Source organism: Cricetulus griseus, assembly GCF_003668045.3.
Source record: "Cricetulus griseus strain 17A/GY chromosome 1 unlocalized genomic scaffold, alternate assembly CriGri-PICRH-1.0 chr1_0, whole genome shotgun sequence".
Classification (NCBI taxonomy): Eukaryota; Metazoa; Chordata; class Mammalia; order Rodentia; family Cricetidae; genus Cricetulus; species Cricetulus griseus.
This window is the reverse complement of record NW_023276806.1, coordinates 134,023,555-134,043,080: the sequence shown is the minus strand read 5'-3', so window position 1 is coordinate 134,043,080 and position 19,526 is coordinate 134,023,555. Positions and strand designations below refer to the sequence as shown.

The 19,526-nt window shown below is 36.7% G+C and overlaps 1 protein-coding gene across 6 annotated transcripts in view; it reads right to left on the bottom strand.

Moving 5' to 3' along the window:
- Window positions 1-1,852: 1,852 nt before the first annotated feature.
- Window positions 1,853-19,526, bottom strand: part of Usp15 (ubiquitin specific peptidase 15) — an 87,124-nt gene continuing 69,450 nt past the window's right edge. For 4 of the 6 annotated variants that reach the window (XM_027392281.2, XM_027392282.2, XM_035450537.1 and 1 more), the window contains 13 exons: window positions 16,976-17,134; window positions 16,668-16,892; window positions 15,061-15,144; window positions 14,876-14,970; window positions 14,583-14,774; window positions 13,053-13,168; window positions 12,608-12,880; window positions 12,134-12,204; window positions 11,697-11,812; window positions 11,123-11,272; window positions 10,219-10,322; window positions 8,045-8,133; window positions 1,853-3,845 (listed from right to left, as the gene is read on the bottom strand). In XM_027392281.2, coding sequence (XP_027248082.1) covers window positions 3,663-3,845; window positions 8,045-8,133; window positions 10,219-10,322; window positions 11,123-11,272; window positions 11,697-11,812; window positions 12,134-12,204; window positions 12,608-12,880; window positions 13,053-13,168; window positions 14,583-14,774; window positions 14,876-14,970; window positions 15,061-15,144; window positions 16,668-16,892; window positions 16,976-17,134 — 1,857 coding nt within the window. In that variant the 3' untranslated portion in view covers window positions 1,853-3,662. Of the gene's footprint in view, window positions 3,913-8,044; window positions 8,134-10,218; window positions 10,323-11,122; window positions 11,273-11,696; window positions 11,813-12,133; window positions 12,205-12,607; window positions 12,881-13,052; window positions 13,169-14,582; window positions 14,775-14,873; window positions 14,989-15,060; window positions 15,145-16,667; window positions 16,893-16,975; window positions 17,135-19,526 lie in introns of those variants that run through there. The other 2 variants (XM_027392283.2, XM_035450538.1) reach the window with 2 other exon arrangements.

The window sequence follows — 19,526 nt, the reverse complement described above, 5'->3', positions numbered from 1 at the left end:
AAAAGCGCTGCCCCTGCACAACACCTGTTTTGGTACTAGCTGATTTTCTTTATGCCTCGATCATTGTTTTGTGTGTTTTTAAATACCTGGTTGACTGCAAGGCAAGGATAAACACAGAACTACTAAAATCGGATTACAAGCAAAAGCAAGGACGATTTAAAGCACCAGGTGGCAGCTTTTTCAGAGATCATTTAAATATAAATACAGGGGCCAGGGAGATGGCTCAGAAGATGAAGGGACTTTCTGTGAAACCCTGATGACACAAGATGGACCTCTGGAAAGAGAGAAAAGAGTCTGTTACCCTCTGGCCACCTTGTGCCTCCCATGGTACACAGTGCCCCTCCCACAACTAGTGAAACGAATGAATGTGAGATGGCTAAGCAGGGAAAGGCGCTTCCAGGGATCTGAGGGAGCCACGTGGTGGGAGGAGAGAACATAGTCCTGCTCAAGCTGTCGTCCTTAGATCTCCACACATGTGCCATGACATGCACACATGCAACTCCTTCCCAAATAAATGAGACGTAATAAGAGCATTACAGGCAAAGAGAAAAAAAAAAAAAGATGACATTCAGGGTTGAATTTGGGGAAATGGCTTGTTATATACCACATAATGTTTAACATTTAATCAGAAAAATGAATAATGTAAATGAGTTGATAAGGTTCATTTTGGAATGAAAATATACCAGATGATACTCTTCTAACTAGAGGAGAAGAAGGTCTTTTCAGAGGTAAAATTATCTAACACCACTTTCCATGCAGACAGAAGAGATCAGTAATGAGTACCACCACATTGTTCACGAAACTCTTCCTGATGGAAGACAAGAAGATCTCATTTGAGTTCTCTGGCAAGAAAGGCACTGTAACACAGTGAGGCAGCATACATCTGAGGGCTGGATGCTGGCTTTACCACATAGTTAACTGTGGGGACTTAGTCTACAACATACGTATGGGAGGTGAGGATGACAACTGTTTCTACCACAGCCTTTGCGGGGCGAAATGGGATAATGCACATAAACACTTCAATACAGTGACTGGTTTAGAGGAAGCCCCTCAATATACATCGGCTATTATTGTCATCATTACTTTAAAGGTGTGAAGAAACAGACTAGAAAGATTAAGTTCAGAGTCATATAATTACTAACAGGCAAAGTTAGAAGTAGAATTCTAATCTAAATATATTCCTACTACCCTGTATTACCATATGGATATCTCCTTTTAATTCTTTTTATGCTACAAAGTTTACTTTTTGTGGATGAAGCTATCATTTGATAGATTCAGTGGCATCGACAGCACTCTTGATGTAAAACTTTCTTTTCAGTAGGAAAGAAATCAATGGCAGGTATGAAAAGGATGTGGTCTTAGGGCATGGTGGTGTTCACCTGTACCCCAGAGTTTGAGAGGCCTAGGAAGGAAGATCAAAAACTTGGAGCCTGGCCTGGGCTACAAGGTGAGCTGAAGGTCAGCCTGAGACCCACTCAAAAAATAAACAAATGAATTATCAAGTAAACAAAGCAAACAAACAAAAGGAACTAGTCTGTTTGGAGAATCAGGGTGGAGACTATAATCTAGCTAGATCTACAACAACTTAACATTGACTTTTAAAACTTCCAAAAAGGAAGTATGGATGGATCAAGGGCAGAATGAATGCATGCTCAAAAGGCAGGCAGAAGGTTGTGTAGTCTGCTTAGAGAACATATATTAAAACACAGAAAAAAGAGCCCCAAGTCTAAAACATCCTCCATAGGACTTGATTCACTGTACCTTGTAGTAACCATAATGTACTGTAAAGGTATCTATGCAGAAAACAGGGGATTGACTTTAACGGTTCCAGAGTAAGAAATAAAAGACTGAATAAGGCCTTCAATAGCTTTATTGAAATCTGTATAAATAAACATGCACATTTCAAATGTAAACTCAAGTGAACCCAAGTGCTGACAAAATATTAACCTCTGTCATGCAGGAGGTTAGTTTACATAAAAAAAAGGAAAAAAGGAAAGAAAAAAAAGAAAAAAGAAAAAAACCAAAAACCAAAAACCAAAACAAAACAAAAAACAAAGCAGCTTTTAAAAGACCAGGATAAAAAACCAGCTTTAATATCAAGATATAAAGCAAAGCCATGATCAACATACCTTACTTGTCCTGGTCAACTCCACTTTTTTCCTTTTTCTTTTAAAATGCTAACATAAATAAATAATTTACCAAAATGTGCACTCACAGAGTGAACTTTTATTTACAATACACAATTTATAATCTATTGTATTTGATTAGTTCAAGTGAAGAACATTTTACTTTTTGCTTTAATAACAGTGGGACACAAAGCGATTTCTCAGGTAGTCCTATGTGAAATGTGCCCCAGCATCTAATCTCCTATTAAAGGCAGTATTGTATGCCAATCAACGGTACATTCTTTCAACTGGATCATAGGGAAAGAAAGCAGCAAATGAAAATGTCTCAAATGCACACACATATATTTGGCATCCTGGATCCTTGAATGTGAGAAACTAAATTGAAACCCCAGGTTTGTCCGCCTCATATGCTGCACAGGTCTGACGCTGGGAACATGCAAATGCCGTCTCTCTTATACAAGTCACCTTCTGAGAAAAGCTGTAAGGCTATGGTGATTCCATCAGGAACACACAGAGAAAGTTAACAGACCTACCTCTATAGCCACGTTATCAATGAGTTAAAGGCTAGTGCATGAACAAAAATTCTCTCACCTAAGTTTGATGCAATTATGATTACAGATACAGAATACTCTTCAGCCTGTCTTTACATTACAGAAATTGGGAGAGCTAAGAAGTTGCCAAATTACCAAAAAAAGGGTAGAGAACAATAGACAGCAAAAAATTTAATTTTGGACCAACAGTTGACTAAAGATAAGCATTTTTAAATAAATAAAAAAATTTGAAATTTTAAAGAACAGATTCCAATCTTGGTGAAAAATACTTACACACAGCTGAAAAATGACTTTTGATGAAGTGTGAAATCTAGAACCCATTCCCACAATGAGTGAGGTAAATGTAATGTTTTGCATTTGAATGATACAACAAAAGGAAACTTTGCCAAGTTATTTCTCATGTTATGATCATTTTGTTTTTTGTTTTGTTTTGTTTTGAAAACAGACCCATACTGACTACCAGGGACAGATTTGAAAATCTAGCGTTCCAAGGACACACTGCAGTATTTGTGGCACACCGATATTGCTGTGGAGTACCGGAGTGGTGCAGACAGCAGCCTAACACACATGAACTAGATTACCCAAGAACTAAGTTCAGCCATAGTTTTCTTGCAGTATTATTAGAGCAAAATTAATGACCAACATCCACAAATTTAACATTTGTCATCAATTAAGTCACATCCAAAAGAATTAAAGAAAACATAATTCATCAAAACAGCAGCAAACTTAAAAGGGATTTATTTGTGATTTCCTATATATATTTAGCTTGTAAATACAAGACTGTAAATGTATTAAGAGACAATTTCTGTTAAAGTTTTCATTGTGTTTCACTTCAAGTACTGCACAAGTTAAAATCTGATAAAGGATTTACATTCGGTTATCTGAAACTCCTCATCTCAGACTTGTGTTTTAATGTGGTGGGCTACTTCATTTCCATAGACACCACCAGCAGGAAAGTCTCTCTTTATGGCTTCTTGGACTTTCATTAATTAGTGTGCATACAGTTTTCATTTTCTATATCATTGTCATTGTCATTGCTGTCTTCATCACTTTCCAGGGGGACGCCTGTGGCAGCTGAAGCACCTTTAGTGTCTCGGTCAAGAGGGAAGAAGCCAGTCCCACTGAAAGTGTCCTGTCTCTGGTAGAAGAGTACGTATGCTGCTTTGGACTGTCAAACAAGCAAGCACAGGATGTCAACACACAAGGGTCATACTTGATATCGTACGGATCTGTAACTAATAACCAATTTTAGTGACAAAAAAAAAAGATAAATCAAGTAGAAAAACTATACATGACCAAATGGAAGCTTATAAAATTGGCTAAATATAATTACTTCTATATTTAGTATTTTCATTCTATATAATTTGGGCTAAGAAATATATACAGCCAAAACACAAATTAACTTACTATAATATAAAACACAATTAGGGTTTTCTTTCTTTTAAGTTTAAGACGAGTGTCTTTCCAACCAACACTGTTTCATCTCATGCTTGGCCTCATGCAACATCCCCTACTGTATTAACAACCTTTCCTCCAGTGCTTATGCTTTTTTATTTTTAAAGACATGAAAGTGCAAGAGGATGATTGAGGACAAGAAAAGAGAACAGAGTGAACATGACTGAAGCACACCACTTACACACATGAAGATGTCAAAAAGAAACCTATTCTTGGTACAATTAACACATAAAATGTTTTCCTTTTTTTCAAGACAAGTTTTCCTTGTGTAGTCCTGGCTGGCCCTGAACTCAGAGATCCACCTGCCTCTGCTTCCTGAGTGGTGGGACTAAAGGCATATGCCACCACTCCCAGCTTGAAATAAATTATTTAAAAAGAATATTTTCCATCAGTCATAAGTATAGATTTTAAAACTTATTTAAAAATTTTTTTATTTGAATTAGTGTTTACTCCGCATGTATGTCTGATTATCACTTAGAAGTCCAATGCCTGGAGAAGCCACAAGAGGGCACTGGATCCCCTGGAACTGGAATAAAGACAGTTGTGAGCTGCAATGTATGTGTGGGTGCTGGGAATTAAACACAATGCTCTTAACCACAGAGTCATCTTTGTGGCTCCTGTATTACTTAAAAATAATGAACACGTGAGTCAACAGGAAATTATAAAATATTTCTGCAGAGCAAAGGAAACTGACAGCCTATAGAAGCAAAGAATCTTTGCTAGCTACATCTCTCAGTCAGGGTTGAAATCTAGATAAACATATAAAGAACTACTAAACTTAAACACCCCCAATTCAAGATGCCAATCAATAAAAGGGCCAATGAAATAAACAGCTCTTAGACTCAAAAAGAAAGAAATCCTGTTTTCTCATAAGCAGATCAAATAGTCAGTAAATAGTTTAAAAATTATTAACCATGCTTAGCCACAAGAAAATGTAAATCTAGAGTGTCCATTTCATCGAAGTCAGCATGGCTAATATCAAGAAATGAAAGACAAGTCCTGTGTTGAGGATGTAGGGAAAGCGGACCTTCATCAACTGCTGGTGGTAGTGTAAACCAGTACAGCCCTTTATGGAAATCAGTATGGAGGTGTCTCAAAACATTAAAATAAGACCTACCCAGAGAGTCAGCTAGCTAGAGCTCTGTTGGGAATCTTGTCAAGGGACCACATCCTATCAGAGACACCTGCACATGTAGAGACTGCTGCTACATTCACAGCAAGAGTGAACCAGAACCAGCCAAGATGTTTGTTAACATATGACTGGACAGTGAAAATAAGGTGCATATACACAATGGGATTTTATTCAGCAGTCAAGAAAAATGAAATACATTTTCAGGAAAAAAGACGAACTAGAAAATATTACATTAAGTGGGATGATAGACTCAAAAAGACAGGTCATGTTTTCTTATAAGCAGATCCAAACTTTTTAATGTTTATGTATGTATGCATGTATTTAATTTTTTATGTATGCATGAATTTGTATGTGAGTGCTTGTATGTATGTATGTACATATATAAGTGGGTGTGAGAGTGGAAACAGGAAATGAAACCATATAGCAAACCATGAGAAAGCAACAAGAGGTTTTGATGAAAAGTGATGGGCGAAAGAACACATATGGTAAGGAGGATATGGGGGTTGAGGGGTACAAGGAACAAGGGAATGGGGAGGAAAAGAAATCAACAAAAAGTGTTTGAAAACATCATAATGAAACCTAATATTCTGCAAGGTAACAACAACAACAACAAACAACAACAACAACAAAAGGTAGTCCAGGCTAACCCGGAACTTGCAATAGCACAGGATGCTCTGGAATTTGTGGTCTCTCTGTCCAAGTCTCTGAAATGCTAAGATCATAGACACGTGCCACCATACCTAGCCAATCACTGCGATTCATTGTGTACTATATATACCAGACATCTGGTTTTTTTTCCTGCATCAAAAACCACTACCAAGGGAACTCGCACTCTCCATTCAACACAACCCCCCCCTTCCTTCCACTGGGCTGACAGAGTGTGGCATCCATCTCACCTCAGTAACAGTTAGTGTAACCAATCTGCCCAAAGCATTCTAATGAATAGCTTTCCAGGGGTCGACAGTGTCTCAGTTCACTGGTGGCCTTTTGAAGTAATACTGGTCCATTTCTCAGGAGCACTGACATCTCACAGCATCTTCTCCCCAGTAATCTTTGTCTTCGGTGACACGGTTTCTCCTTAGGTCTACTCTCAATAAATCCTTTAAAACACCATGTCTGCCCCTCAGAACCCATCTGTCTCAATCTGTATCTCTCACTAGACATCCTAGCACTCAGGAGGTTGAGGCAGAAGGACTGTCATGAGGCTGAGGCTAGCCTGTACTACCCTGTGAGAACCTGCCTCAGGGAAATAATCTACTTCTCACGCTGAACCTAAGTATTAGTGCCACTCAAAATGAAAATTGACACAACTAGGTATAATACACTTCAAGTGTCACTGGCAAACTTAGTTCCAGTTTTGGTTATAAGCAACTCCAGTTTGGTTTTATGAATTCTACCCAGTAAATATCTCCCAAGTCACTTTCTTCTTGTCCAGAATATTTGAACTTCTGAAAAGACCTTGTCAGCTTGCCACATAGCCTTTCTGCTTTTACTCAATGCCTTCAAATCTGCCTTGCTCTACTTTTCTCAGAGAAATGTGAAGATAAACAGTACTGCTACACAATTTACCAGTCAATTACCTAGCTACCCAGAGCTTAACGTCTAGAACAATTATGACATTAATTTTCTTCACCTGAGCACTATTTTTTTTTTTTTTGAGACAGGTTTTCTCTGTGTAGTTTTGGAGCCTGTCCTGGAACTCGCTCTACAGATCAGGCTGGCCTTGAACTCACAGAGATCTGCCTGACTCTAGCTCCTGAACACTGGGATTAAAGGTATGTGCTGCCACCGCCCAACAACCTGAGCACAAATTTGACTGTCTAATTTCTTCCCCCAAATCCTATACAAACTTTTCCTTTTAGTCACCCCCCCCCCCTTGTTTAGAATACCAGCAATGTGTCTGTCATTTATGCTTCACGACAGGCTTTCTATAGTCTTGTTTTCCCTTTCTATGTTTCTCAGAAACATTGAATGGTAATTGCCATGTTATGATTGTTAACCTGTCTGTATCCTGGGTGGTAAGGGAAACAGACAGTAAAATACACAGCTGTTTAGAGTGGAGTCCTCTCTACTCTGTGCCTGACACATACACAGCTGACTAAATGAGACCTATACAGGAAATACCACAAGAAAATATTGCTACTTCTCTTTTTAGCAAAAAAAAAAAAAAAAAACCTTTAAAAATGTTATGTGTATATGTGTTTCGTCTGTGTAGCATGCGCAGGTCTGATGTTGTGGAGGCCAAGAGGACAGCAGATCTCCTGGAACTAGGGTTATGGACAGTTGTGTGCTGGGAATGGAATCTGGGTCCTCTGGAAGAACAGCCAGAGTTCTCAACTTCTGAGCTAACTCTTCAGCCCTGTTAAATTTCTTACTTATTATAATACTATAACAAATGAGTAAAATTTAGAGAAAAACAAGTCTCTATGCAATGACTTTAGTTTTCTTTTTAAAACACACTAGTTTCCTTCTATCAATCATTATTTGCAAATAAAAATGTGTTCTGTTGTGAAACAAAGCAAACACCAGTGGAGTGTGCAGTCATGTTTCAAAGGCCCCTTTTTCTTTTCTGTTTTTGAGACAGGTTTTCTCTGTTTAGCCTTGGCTGTCCTGGAACTCGCTCTGTAGACCAGGCTGGTCTCAAACGGCCCACAACCATGCCTGGCCCTCCAAAGACCCCGATACACCAGCACACATCCTGAACCAGTCTTTCTTCTGTTAAATTTATATTAGTCTGTAAGAAGTTGACCCATGACCTCAGAAACTGAAGATGTACTTACCACAATTTGGTCTTCAGATGCAGTGGAGACACTACTGTCATCAAAATAGTACCATTTGCCATCATCTTTATTTTTTGCAAAAGCAGTATCTAATGAAAAAATATAATTACTTATATGACTGAAGTATCAATGGCTTTTGGAGGGAATCCTTTAAACTCTATAATCACTTACATAAGAAATATCTATTAACTGACATGATAATCATGCATATCAGGCCTAGTATACATTCACTTGATTTGACAAAGGCTTTTAGAATAATTGCTAGTAATTTAAATGCCTAAGAAATACTTTTTTTTTTCCTAAGCTGAAACTTTTGACTTTTTTCAGAGGGGGAAGATAACATTATTATTACTCCTTTATTTTAATTCACAGAAAGAACACTAATGACAATAATAATTACCATTTATGTAGTGCTATGTGACCAGGCACAGTGCTATACACTGTATCCACATTAAGGTATTACTGTTATTCTTCTCACTGTACAAATAGAAACCAAATGCTTGCAGAAGAATCATTGTTAAGGCAGTGTAGCTGCTATGCAATGGAGCTAGGACTTGAATCCAGGGCAATTTCTGACTCCTACATCTAGAATTTGTACTATTTATTTAAATTTCCTATGACATCTTCTTTGTGACAACTCTACCTAATCTGTAGTTTTACACACTACAGTTTTTTTGTCTTTAAGTATAGAACAAGAGAAAGACAAAAACCGGCTGCTTCTGTATTCCACACCCTGTACAAACTATTCACTCAAAGCTCCTGTGTGCTAATGGGACACTTCCCAACAACGGTTGGTTATTCACATACACTGGCTAACCACCAGCTTTAATGGGGAGCTGAGAAACTGTGTGGATTTAACAGCTTCCTCTGTGTATCCCCTCAGACGTTTTTCTTCACTCCTTCCAATACTGGGATCCACTACTAAACGTCTGGGTGTGTCTTTCGTTCTGTATGCTTCCTTACATCTTCATGGACTTAGCGTAAAGTCTGCTGCATGTGGTAGGTTTGCTATCTCAACTCAAGAGCCCTGAAGCACAGACAATGCACTTACAGAAGAAACGTTCTCAGTCCTAAAGAACATAGGTAACCTATGTCATCGAGTAAATAAAAAATTAATGACAGTATGAAAACACTGGGAAGAAAAAAAACAACAGAAATATAGCCTAAGAGTAACTATAAATACTCTTAAATAAATTGGAATTTGGGTGAAATGGAAGTGCATTTAGAGAAGCAGAAAGATGTCCAAATATACATGTAAGAAAAAGAAAACCAACAGTCTAATAATGACACAAATAGAAAATCTTATGGGGTAAAGCCCATAGCTTGACAGATGAATTGTAGTATACCTATCAGATAGTCACACCCCATACTCTTCTGATGATTTCAGTAAATAAAGAAAAAAAAAAATCAACCTAGCTTATTTTAGAACCTTAAGTTTGATTACAAAATTAAATAATAGTAATTTTTACTTATGAAATTATTAACAACCCGAATTAGTTAATGAAATCAACTCTGCATCAAAAAAATGACAAAAAAAAAAAAAAACATATCACAGGAATAAAAATCTACCAGGTGGAGTGTGCAAACTGTTACAGTCAACCTGAACTACAATCCGACACACTCAGCTTTATCAAGAATGTCACTTTTGGGTCACTCAGAGGAATCTTCAGGTAACAGTCCATAAACAATGACATTTTTCAGCCTTAGAGTAGCATAAGGTTAAGCACAATTTTAAGTGGAAAGATACAAGGTAATCATTGTAAATCACCAGTGGTAAAAGCAACACATTAAGTAGACACAAACTAACATGAGTCTAAAGTCTCAGGAGAAAGTCACTGAGATGGCTAGTTAGTCCCTATTGCTTAAGTTAACAGATCTGCATGATTTAAAAGAACACAACACCAGTCTCGTTAGAAACAACTAGAATGAAGAATGGGGAGGGAAAGCACCTGAACAGACAATGCTTCTTCCTGGACCTTCGGCTAAGGAGGAGGATTAACTAATTCCTTTAGAACTGGGTTTTAAAATTATACAGCCGATTTGTTCATTTATAAACACTAAACAATGATAATATGCAAAATACATCTGACATTTTCTTTACTTTAAAAGGTATTAACTATTTTACAGAAAAGTCTACAGATTGGAAAAATTTAAAAGGTAAACCGTCAACTTACAATGTCCACCTCCCATCCCTCCATAGTGGTTGGAAACTGCAATCAAATTATAGAGGCAAGGGCCTGCGTTTGGGTTAATGAGGAACTCCGACATATCCAAGTCACTGTTAAAAAGAAAATCAGTTAAGTTCTGCTTCCTTTAAAAGTGATGAAATCTTTTTCTTTTAAAGTAATAAATTGTAGTGCCTTCTGCTAGTACTGACTCTCATATATGTATGCATACACACATAATCATTAATACAGTAACACAATAACACACACACACACACACACACACACACACACACACACACACACACACACACACACACACACACACACACATCCCTACCTCATACAAGACATTACCTAAATATAACTCACCAAATTATGCACGTAACCCTGAGATTTGAGTGTCTGGGAAATCCTTGTGTAGGGGCTGATAATTCGACATGGAATGCTATTCTGATTAATGTTTTCATGCCACCACATTTAACTTAACAGTGTGCCAGGGAAAAAAATTAAAACGAAAAGTGAAAAGCAACTTCCTTATAAATATTCAAGGACTAAGGATTTGGAGAACCTATTGCAGCCTTTTCCTAAACAAGTGCAGTCTCTAACTGTACCCTATACCCAGATGGGTTGTGGTTCCAACCCTCATCAAAGAATCATCTCCTGCTGACCAGTTACAACTGGTCAAAATGAGAGACCAATGGACTGGGGGAGGGTGGGGGAGGGCGCACCTGTTTCCAATTAATAGTTTCAAGAAAATTGTGAAATATTAATCCTAATGAATTACTAGAACTATTCAAAACTTCAAGATTTAAACTGATCCAATTATACCCGATGTTTACTAAGGCAAAATAAGAAAATTACAATGTGAAAAGAGAAGGTCCAATGCTTACTAAATACAGTTTCCACTTACTTGATGGGAAAATCAACTAAGGTATCTAGCTTGTCTCTCATGTATCTACTGTAAGAAAATCGCTTGAGGTGCACCACAAGGACTGGAGGCAGGGACCACAAATCTAATTTCTTTGTGGCTTGCTGATGCTCTTTACAATTTGGACAGTACCTGTGAAGAAGAAGAAGACCATAAAGTTCTTTTGAGGAGATGATCTGCATTAATGAACACTACAAATCAGTAGGTTAAAAATTATCAAGTTCTACCTACATGTTATCAGTGAATAATCACTGTACACTTAATATGTGGTAACATGAAAGATATTCCTCATTATCCTTATACATTTTTCTGATAAACTTAACCATTACAAATATACAAATATATAAATAAATATTCAAAGACAGTCATGAGAGTCAAGGTTACTACTGTAATACTTTAAAAAAAAAAGATGTTAGCACCCCTCTTTAGGCTAGAACTTAACATATAATGATCTTACTAAAATATCAAGGAAGTTTAGTTATTATTTTGCCAATATGACCAAAATAAACCTTTAAAGAAAAAGAACTAGATGCAACCACTTAACATCTTTTCTTACCAGGGGTCTTCAGCACCAAGTTTTTCTTTTGTTGTAAAAAGCTCAATGCAGTCTTTCAACTTCACAAAGGGTTTTTTTGGAGGTTTATATTCCACGCTTTCATGTTTTTCAAAATCCTGAAGAGAACAAATGAAACAAAGCTCATCTTGGTGACACACCTAACTGTACTGAACACTCAGTCTTCAAAGCCTCAGCTGGGATGTGTCTAGCTGCATGTGCATGAACCTCTGGGACTAAAAAAACACACAGAAAGTGTGCTCAAAACCAACTCTCTACCTCACAAAGTAAAAAGTTCACAATTGTTTTTTTTTTTTTCTTTCCCTGCTAAAAATCAACATATTTGTAGAAGCAAGGGGAGAGGAAAGAAGAGTATGATCAACTGTCGTAGTCAATCGAGAGAGTAAGGAAGGGGTCAAGAAGCAGCAGCAGGGGCTCACCTCGGCAGCATTTTCATCAAAGTATCTCTTTTTCAAATCAGGGTCCCAGTCCAAAGCGAGAAAAGACCTTTCTAAGGTGGAAAAAGTGTTTTTAATTAAAAATGTTGTAAGCTTTAGTGTGCATTAATTCAATATATCTTAGTGCCAATATATATAACAGAAAAAACAAACACCAATTTCTTTAAAACAGTATTTTCTACTTGTACTTGGTGATCAGGGCAAAATACTAACAACCGTTTCCAAGTCACCGAACTAATCTAAGAGTTAAAAAATAACACAAAGATTAAGCATACACAAACTAACCTCATTTTAGTAAAAAGATTATCACTTGCTATATGAAGACATGAGGCTTTTATTTCTTAAAGGTAAGTAACTTTTTTTTTTTTCATGACAGGTCTAAATTTCATGGCCTTCACCTAAAAAAATTTGTTCTGCTCAAGTTCAGTGTTCAACTTACTTCTCACAGATACTCACCATCTAGCCGAAGCTGCCTATCATCGAATCTTATATGCCTGGTGTCATCTTTGATGTAGTTGATATCAGTGTTGCCTAAATTGATGAACTGGAATGTAAAGAGTCTCTTTCTGTGTCCTGTGAGTTGACCTTTACAAGTCTCTTCAGTACACAATCCATTTTCAGAATCATTATCTCCTCCAACGGAATCCTCAGACTGGCTGTTCTCATTCTCTGAAGGGAGTTCTTGATCCTGGCTGGATTCATCATCTGGTTCATCTGTTTCCATTTCACCTTAGTATTTAGTAGAGATCTTTAAATTAACCCTATATTACGTTTCAAAATTATAAAGATTGCTTTTCATATCTTCTCATGTGTTTTAGTTTATTAATGCACATCTCAACCTTTTCTTTGGGGCAATACTGTCTAGGGCAGTAGTGGACAGAACATGGGAAGAAAGTCTTACTTGGTGAGCCTTCTTCATGGATGCCATTGGGGCCGTTCCCATTGATGTTCTGGTCCTCACAGCAACGCAGGGGCCCATCAGTTTCCTCAGTTTCAGTAGACATCTTGACATACCGGCTACAGTAAAATGAGGTCACCAACAAGCTTGTCAAATTCACTTTCCATTTCATTTAATAAAACAAAACAAGTTTAATTCAAACTCAAGACCTAACACTCATATAGTAAAGCTGGCTAATAATTTATATCTTGGTTGCTCTTTAATATAAAAAAAGTCATTATTTACTTATAGGTTTTGCTTTTTGTTGTTTTTGAGACAGGGTCTCACTGTATATCTGTAGTTGGCAGAGTTGACTTGGAACGCTCTATGTAGACCAGGTTGACACTGAACTGGCTCTCCTGCCTCCGCCTCCTCAATTCTGGAATTAAAGGCTCATACCATAACACCTGGCTGTCTGTTCTTTTTAATTTAATTGTAATGTATGTGCATGAGCATCATGTGGGTAAAGACAAGAGGTCAGAGGACACATGTGTAGTCATGGGGTTCTCTCCTTCCACCTTGTGGGTCTCAGTGATTGAATTCAGGGGGCTGGCCATGGTGGCAAGTATTCTTACCTCTGAATCACCTTATCAGCTCTGGGTTTTCCATGTTATACGTTAAAAGTACAGCACAGTAGATCATGTCTCAACTTAAAAGAATTTTATAAATGGTCCTCATTTACATGATGTCTATTTGTTGCGAGGACACTTACATTTGTATAGTGTGATCTTTATACATGGATCATGAAATCATAATGATTTGGTATATAGAAAATATCAAGTATGTTAGCTGTAAAGGATAAAAGAGGTCTCTAATGTTATTCACCATTACCTTATTTACTTCAAGGCTTTTTTAAAAAAAAAAAAAAGCAAAGAGTGTCTGGGGCACTAAGCTTATCCTTTGAAAGGAAATGAGTATTTGATCTAGCCACATGCATTTAAAAAAACGACTATTTGACATTTACTGTGATTTCTAGTTTGTACTTATTACAGTTATTTGTCAACTAAAACTTCTAATGGTAAACTGTTGGTGTAAAACAGCTAAGAATTCATGTTTCTGGATTTGAAATAATCGCAGTTGTGAATTATATGTGATCAAGTCAATGGATGAAATTGTAATTTTATTTCGACCTCATTATTTTTTCAGTGGGTTTTGAGGCACTCTTTTATGTAGCCTAGATGGACTCAAATTTGCTATGTAAAGAAGCAGGATCAGGATTCTTGACTGTCTGTCCTCCACATCAAGTGCTGGGGTTATAGGCACACATTCCAAGCCCAGTCCATGCAGTGGGGTTGCAGCCTGGATTTTGATCCCAGGCGTTTGTCATTGCCTTGATGCCCAGCTGTCATCAGCAGTCTTCTGTCTGCTTTGCTGTCCATGAGTTACAAAGACGTGTGTCAGACTCTGGTAGTATCTTGCACAGTGTTTTTCATTAGCTACTTTATATTTTATCCTCAGGTTTATTTTGCACAGTTAAGCTTATTTGGCACTTACCACATTCTCAAGAGTAGGAGATTATAGAGTTTATCTTCAGTATTATTTCTTGGTACAGCCATAAGAAAAGGCTGACCAAACAGTGAAGAGCCAGTATGGTGGGTATAACTTGAGTGTCTGAATTTTTCTCTTAGGCAAACAGGAATAACCACATGTTCCGTGTCTTCTGTCCTGTTGATGTTAATTTCAAACCTACGAGGGTGAGAATGACCATAAACTACATGTTCTATGTTAGTTCTTTAAGTTTTTTTACCTTTTTAACAACAGATTATAAACGGATATTAAACACTTACACATATATGTCATCCCGCTCCATAATACTACTGAGGTTTTCATCCATGGCAAATATCCTGTGAAATCTATGATTGTATATGTCAGTGACTATCATCTAGAAGAAAACAAATTTCTATTAAGCTGGCTTTACAATACTGAGAAACTAAATACCAATTTATGTACTTCAATCTCAGAAACATCTCACCTTATCTGCAGGTACTCCTGACAAAGCAGACAATGCTGCACAAAGATCTAGTATATTTCCAATTTTGGGAACAATAACTTTGTACTAAAAAAAAAAATAAAATTTGTAATGAATTTATGACACTGGACAAACATTGACTAGTTGAGCCTGGGCCTGTGATTGCTCCCACTCATAAAAAAGTCTCAGAGCACTTCTCTAATTTCTATGTTCCTGGGTGATAATATCCATCATAATGACTTTCTAGCTGTATTGTATCTTGGTTCCCCAATTCAAAGAGCCACCTGTAGCCCACTGCCTGAACCTGTCATCACATAAAGCTGTTTCATTTCTGGTGCCTTACATTCTAACAGGTTACTTCTCACCTCTTCTTGGTTTGTGTATAGATTTCTAGTCTTTATGATGGTTTTCTCTCTACTATCATGATGTACATTCACCTAGACCTTATTTCTTCCATTACCCTGCTGCAAAAACCTGTCTTTGCCCCTCAGATCTATTTCTGATGAACTATGGTGGTTTGAACTAAGAATGATCTTCATAGATTCATATGTCTGAATGCTTAGTCATCAGAGAGTGTTGTTATTTGAAAGGATTAGGAGTTATGGCCTTGTTGGAGAAGTGTGTCACTGGGGCTGTGCTTTGAGGTTTCAAAAGCCCAAGCCAGTCCCAGGGTCTCTTCCTATTGCCTCCAGATCTAGATGCAGGACTCTCAGCTAATTCTCCAGCACCATATCTGCCTGCATGTCGCCTTGCTTCCCACCATGATGACAATGGACTAAACCTAACTAAGTAAGCCTCAATGGCATGTTTTCCTTTAAGGAGCTGCCGTGGTCATGGTATCTCTCCACAGCACTAGAAAGATGCAACTTTCTTATAGCTATTTGTATATGCTGAGAAAACTTATCAACTTCAGTGCTGTTATGCTATGAATTAGACTCCAGGTCAACACTCTTCACCATTGCCAGGAACAAGTCTGTGTGTCACTAGCTTGTTTGGTCTACAGTAATTATTTGAAATCTTCACCATTCTTTAGTGTTCTATTTTGTTTCTCTTTTCAGTACCAGAAGAACACCTAAAAAACTGAAGCTACTTTGAGTAGCAAAGTCGGGTTGTTTTCTTTCCATGCATACCTGACCTTAGCACCTAGGCTCTAAATGCTATTTTCTGTCCCCCCCCCCTTTTTTTTGGACACTCAGTAATTATCTCCTTTTCCATTTACCTTAACTTTATGTAAGTATTGAAATATATACAAGTCTTAAAAAATTACTCAAAAGACAAAGAACCAAATCCTTAAACCAAAATAGGCCTTTATGGCTTTCTGTAACAATCCCCCATCTCCTAGAGCTCACTGCTCACTTTAAAACTCAAGTGGTTTAAACTATAAAGCAAACGTGTTGGTTGTCATTGATGAGAGAAATTTATTTTTCTATGACATTCTTCAACTTTTCATAATTCTAAAAAGGTATAATTTCTAGAGTATTTAGCTTATGAAATCTATTAGACAATAAATTTTATCACTGAAGTGTGCTGGAGAAAACAACAAGTTTTATACTAGCCCTTTCACTAATTACATAAAAATATCAAGTACAAAGAAAAAGGTTATAACTTACTTGCATAGGTTTAATAAGTGGATCCATTCTAACTAAATAAACTTCCAAGCTACGTTCTTTTTTCATGGGCAATGGAAGTGTCAAGTAACAAAAAGGGTCAAAGGTTACTGAGATCTTAGCACATTCAGGACACACTAAAGTAGACTTGAAAAGGCCATGAAATATGTCTACTATGATAGAATCATTTCTTTTCAAATGGTTTTCCCAGGCTTCTTCAGCAACCACCTACAAGGAAAATGAACACATGTCACTAAGCGGTATGAGAAAACTGTAACAATGATAACAATAACATCATGAAGTTTACTTACTTTATCTGGCCTGCCATCAGCATCTTTTAACTGTATATATGGTTTTTTTCTAATTCTATTCAAATCCTCATGTAATCCATCCAATAGGAAAGCTAAGAGTTCTTGGCAGTCTTGCTGTTGATATCCAGAGAACTGGGGTGCAAAGCGTCCTACCTGTGTCTGTAAGACAGACAAACCACAAAATCAGATAGACAGGATGTCTCAAAAGCACAGTTGTTCTCAATATTCATGAGTTTCCACAGGAGAAATATGCCAAGTCAAATTTGTGACACATGTTAAATCAACTGAAGATATGTTCCAGTAAAAAATCCTGTTATGTGATTTACACATCCCCACTGGGGGAAGAAAGCTACACTACCTTTTAGTTTCAGCTTCATTTTGTAATTTTATTTTTTTTAGTTTTATAGTTATGTTTTCTTCTTTATACTTTTGTGCTTTCCTGGTAGGCTATTTAGAGTGTAAAACATTTCCCAAGTAGAGTGCTAAGGTGTTGGCCAGAGTTCATAAACACAGAAAGTGTGAGTATATTTTATGGGGAAAACACAATTAGATAAATTTTTTTAAGCAATGAGTTATACTGTTGGTTGTGAAATCAGCATTTATGTGTCAACCATATAAAATATGGACTTTTCAAACAGACATACATATAAAACAAAGAACACATTGATTAGTTAATGAAAATGTGATCCAAGGGTTGATAGAATCAAACCCTGCATTTTCCCTAGGAGTGTGCTTCTGTATTTGTTCATTTAATTTGTGCTAACATTATGGAAAATAACTTTTGTGAAGAGTTAAAACTGACTACTTGTACAGAATAGGAATAAACACAAGTATGCTACATGTATGTATGTATGTAGTTTGTTTATTTTGAATTTCCAGTAAAGATGTGATAAATCTTTATCTGGGACAAAACAGACAATACGTGGACTCTCTAAAAACAGAGCTGGGCACAGTGACAAGCCTGTGGTCTCAGGAAGCTACTACAGGGAATGCTGGAGTCCAGAAATTTGGGACTAGCCTAGTAATATAGCAAGAACACATTGCAAAATAAAATAAGAAAAAATATGTATCATATATAAACATATAATATAAATTACACACACACACACACACATATATATACATACACACATACATATACACACACCCAAACATGTAAAGAACTCTCTCTAAATGTAGTAATCATTTCTTGGCCTTATATTGCCATTATTAATAGGCATTTCACTATTTACCTAAGGAGTTTTGGCATTATTTAGCTACAGGTATTCCTATAATGACTGGCAGGCAGACAATGGGGGCAGGTTCTCAGCCCAGATTGATCGATCTATCGATCAATCAATCAATCTATATTCTGAAATAATTTTCTAAGTTATTGACTTGAGGATCAAATAAAGTCAATCAATCAATCAATCAATCAATCATCAATCAATCTATATTCTGAAATAACTTTCTAAGTTTCAGAAAACCCTGACTTGAGGACCAAATAAAGTCAAAGTATGGTAAAATTTATACAAGACATTGTGAAACACTGGAGACTTAAAAGCTAGTAACATTTTACTGAGTCGCTAAAGAAAAACTAAAAACACTTTTGGACATTGCAAAAGAGAGGAAAAATCTGATGGCCAAAAGGCACATTACAGTTCTTTACAATTTTCGTTGATCTTTATAGTACTAGAATTTTTAAATAAAATATCATCTGAATCATAAGATGAATAGAAAAGGCCTGATAATTAATAGGTGTATATGTACAGAAAACTTAAAAGAGGAAAAAAATCTAGCAAAATGAAACTTGAGGGTTGGTTTTTCTGGGCAGGTCTGCCCAAGGTTTAGAATGTGAAAGAATAAATGAAGGAGTAGTTTGATTTATTGACTGCTTCGTATTATACTTGAATTTGTCCTGGATTACATTTATTTACTGTTTGTGTGCACACTCATATGGGGTCAAAGGACTCAGTTATTTTTTAATCATGTATTTAATTTTTTATCATCCTTTTATATTTGGGTGTTTTGCCTGCATTGTCTTTGCACCATTTGCATGCAGTGCCCGTGGAGACCAAAAGAGGGCATCAGACCTCCCTGGAAATGGTATTAGAGATGGCAGGTAACTACCATGTGATCCCTGGAAGAGCAGCTAGTGCTCTTAACATCATAGCCACCTCTAGCTCTGACTCATTTTTTAAGAACTGGTAGATAATTAACAAGATATTTTCTAGTAGATGTTCTAGGAAAGACACTTACCTGTAATGACTATGGCTTACAGCAAACATCCAAGTGTAAGAACTACTGAAGATATAATCTGCACATTAATTTCATTCTGGTTCTTTTTTTTACACTCTACATGATCATATGGATAAACTAGATAACTTAGATTTTGTTATGTCTAAGTTATTCTGGCATGTCTGAAGAAAGTTCTTTACATCACATATTTATGTAGGATTTCCAGAGACATTCCAAACCACTTTAAACCATATTAGTGTCTTTTTGTTTTGTTCCCCTTATTATTCCCTTTATTAGTAACCTTTTTCATAAAGATTTAGTTTTAATTATGTGT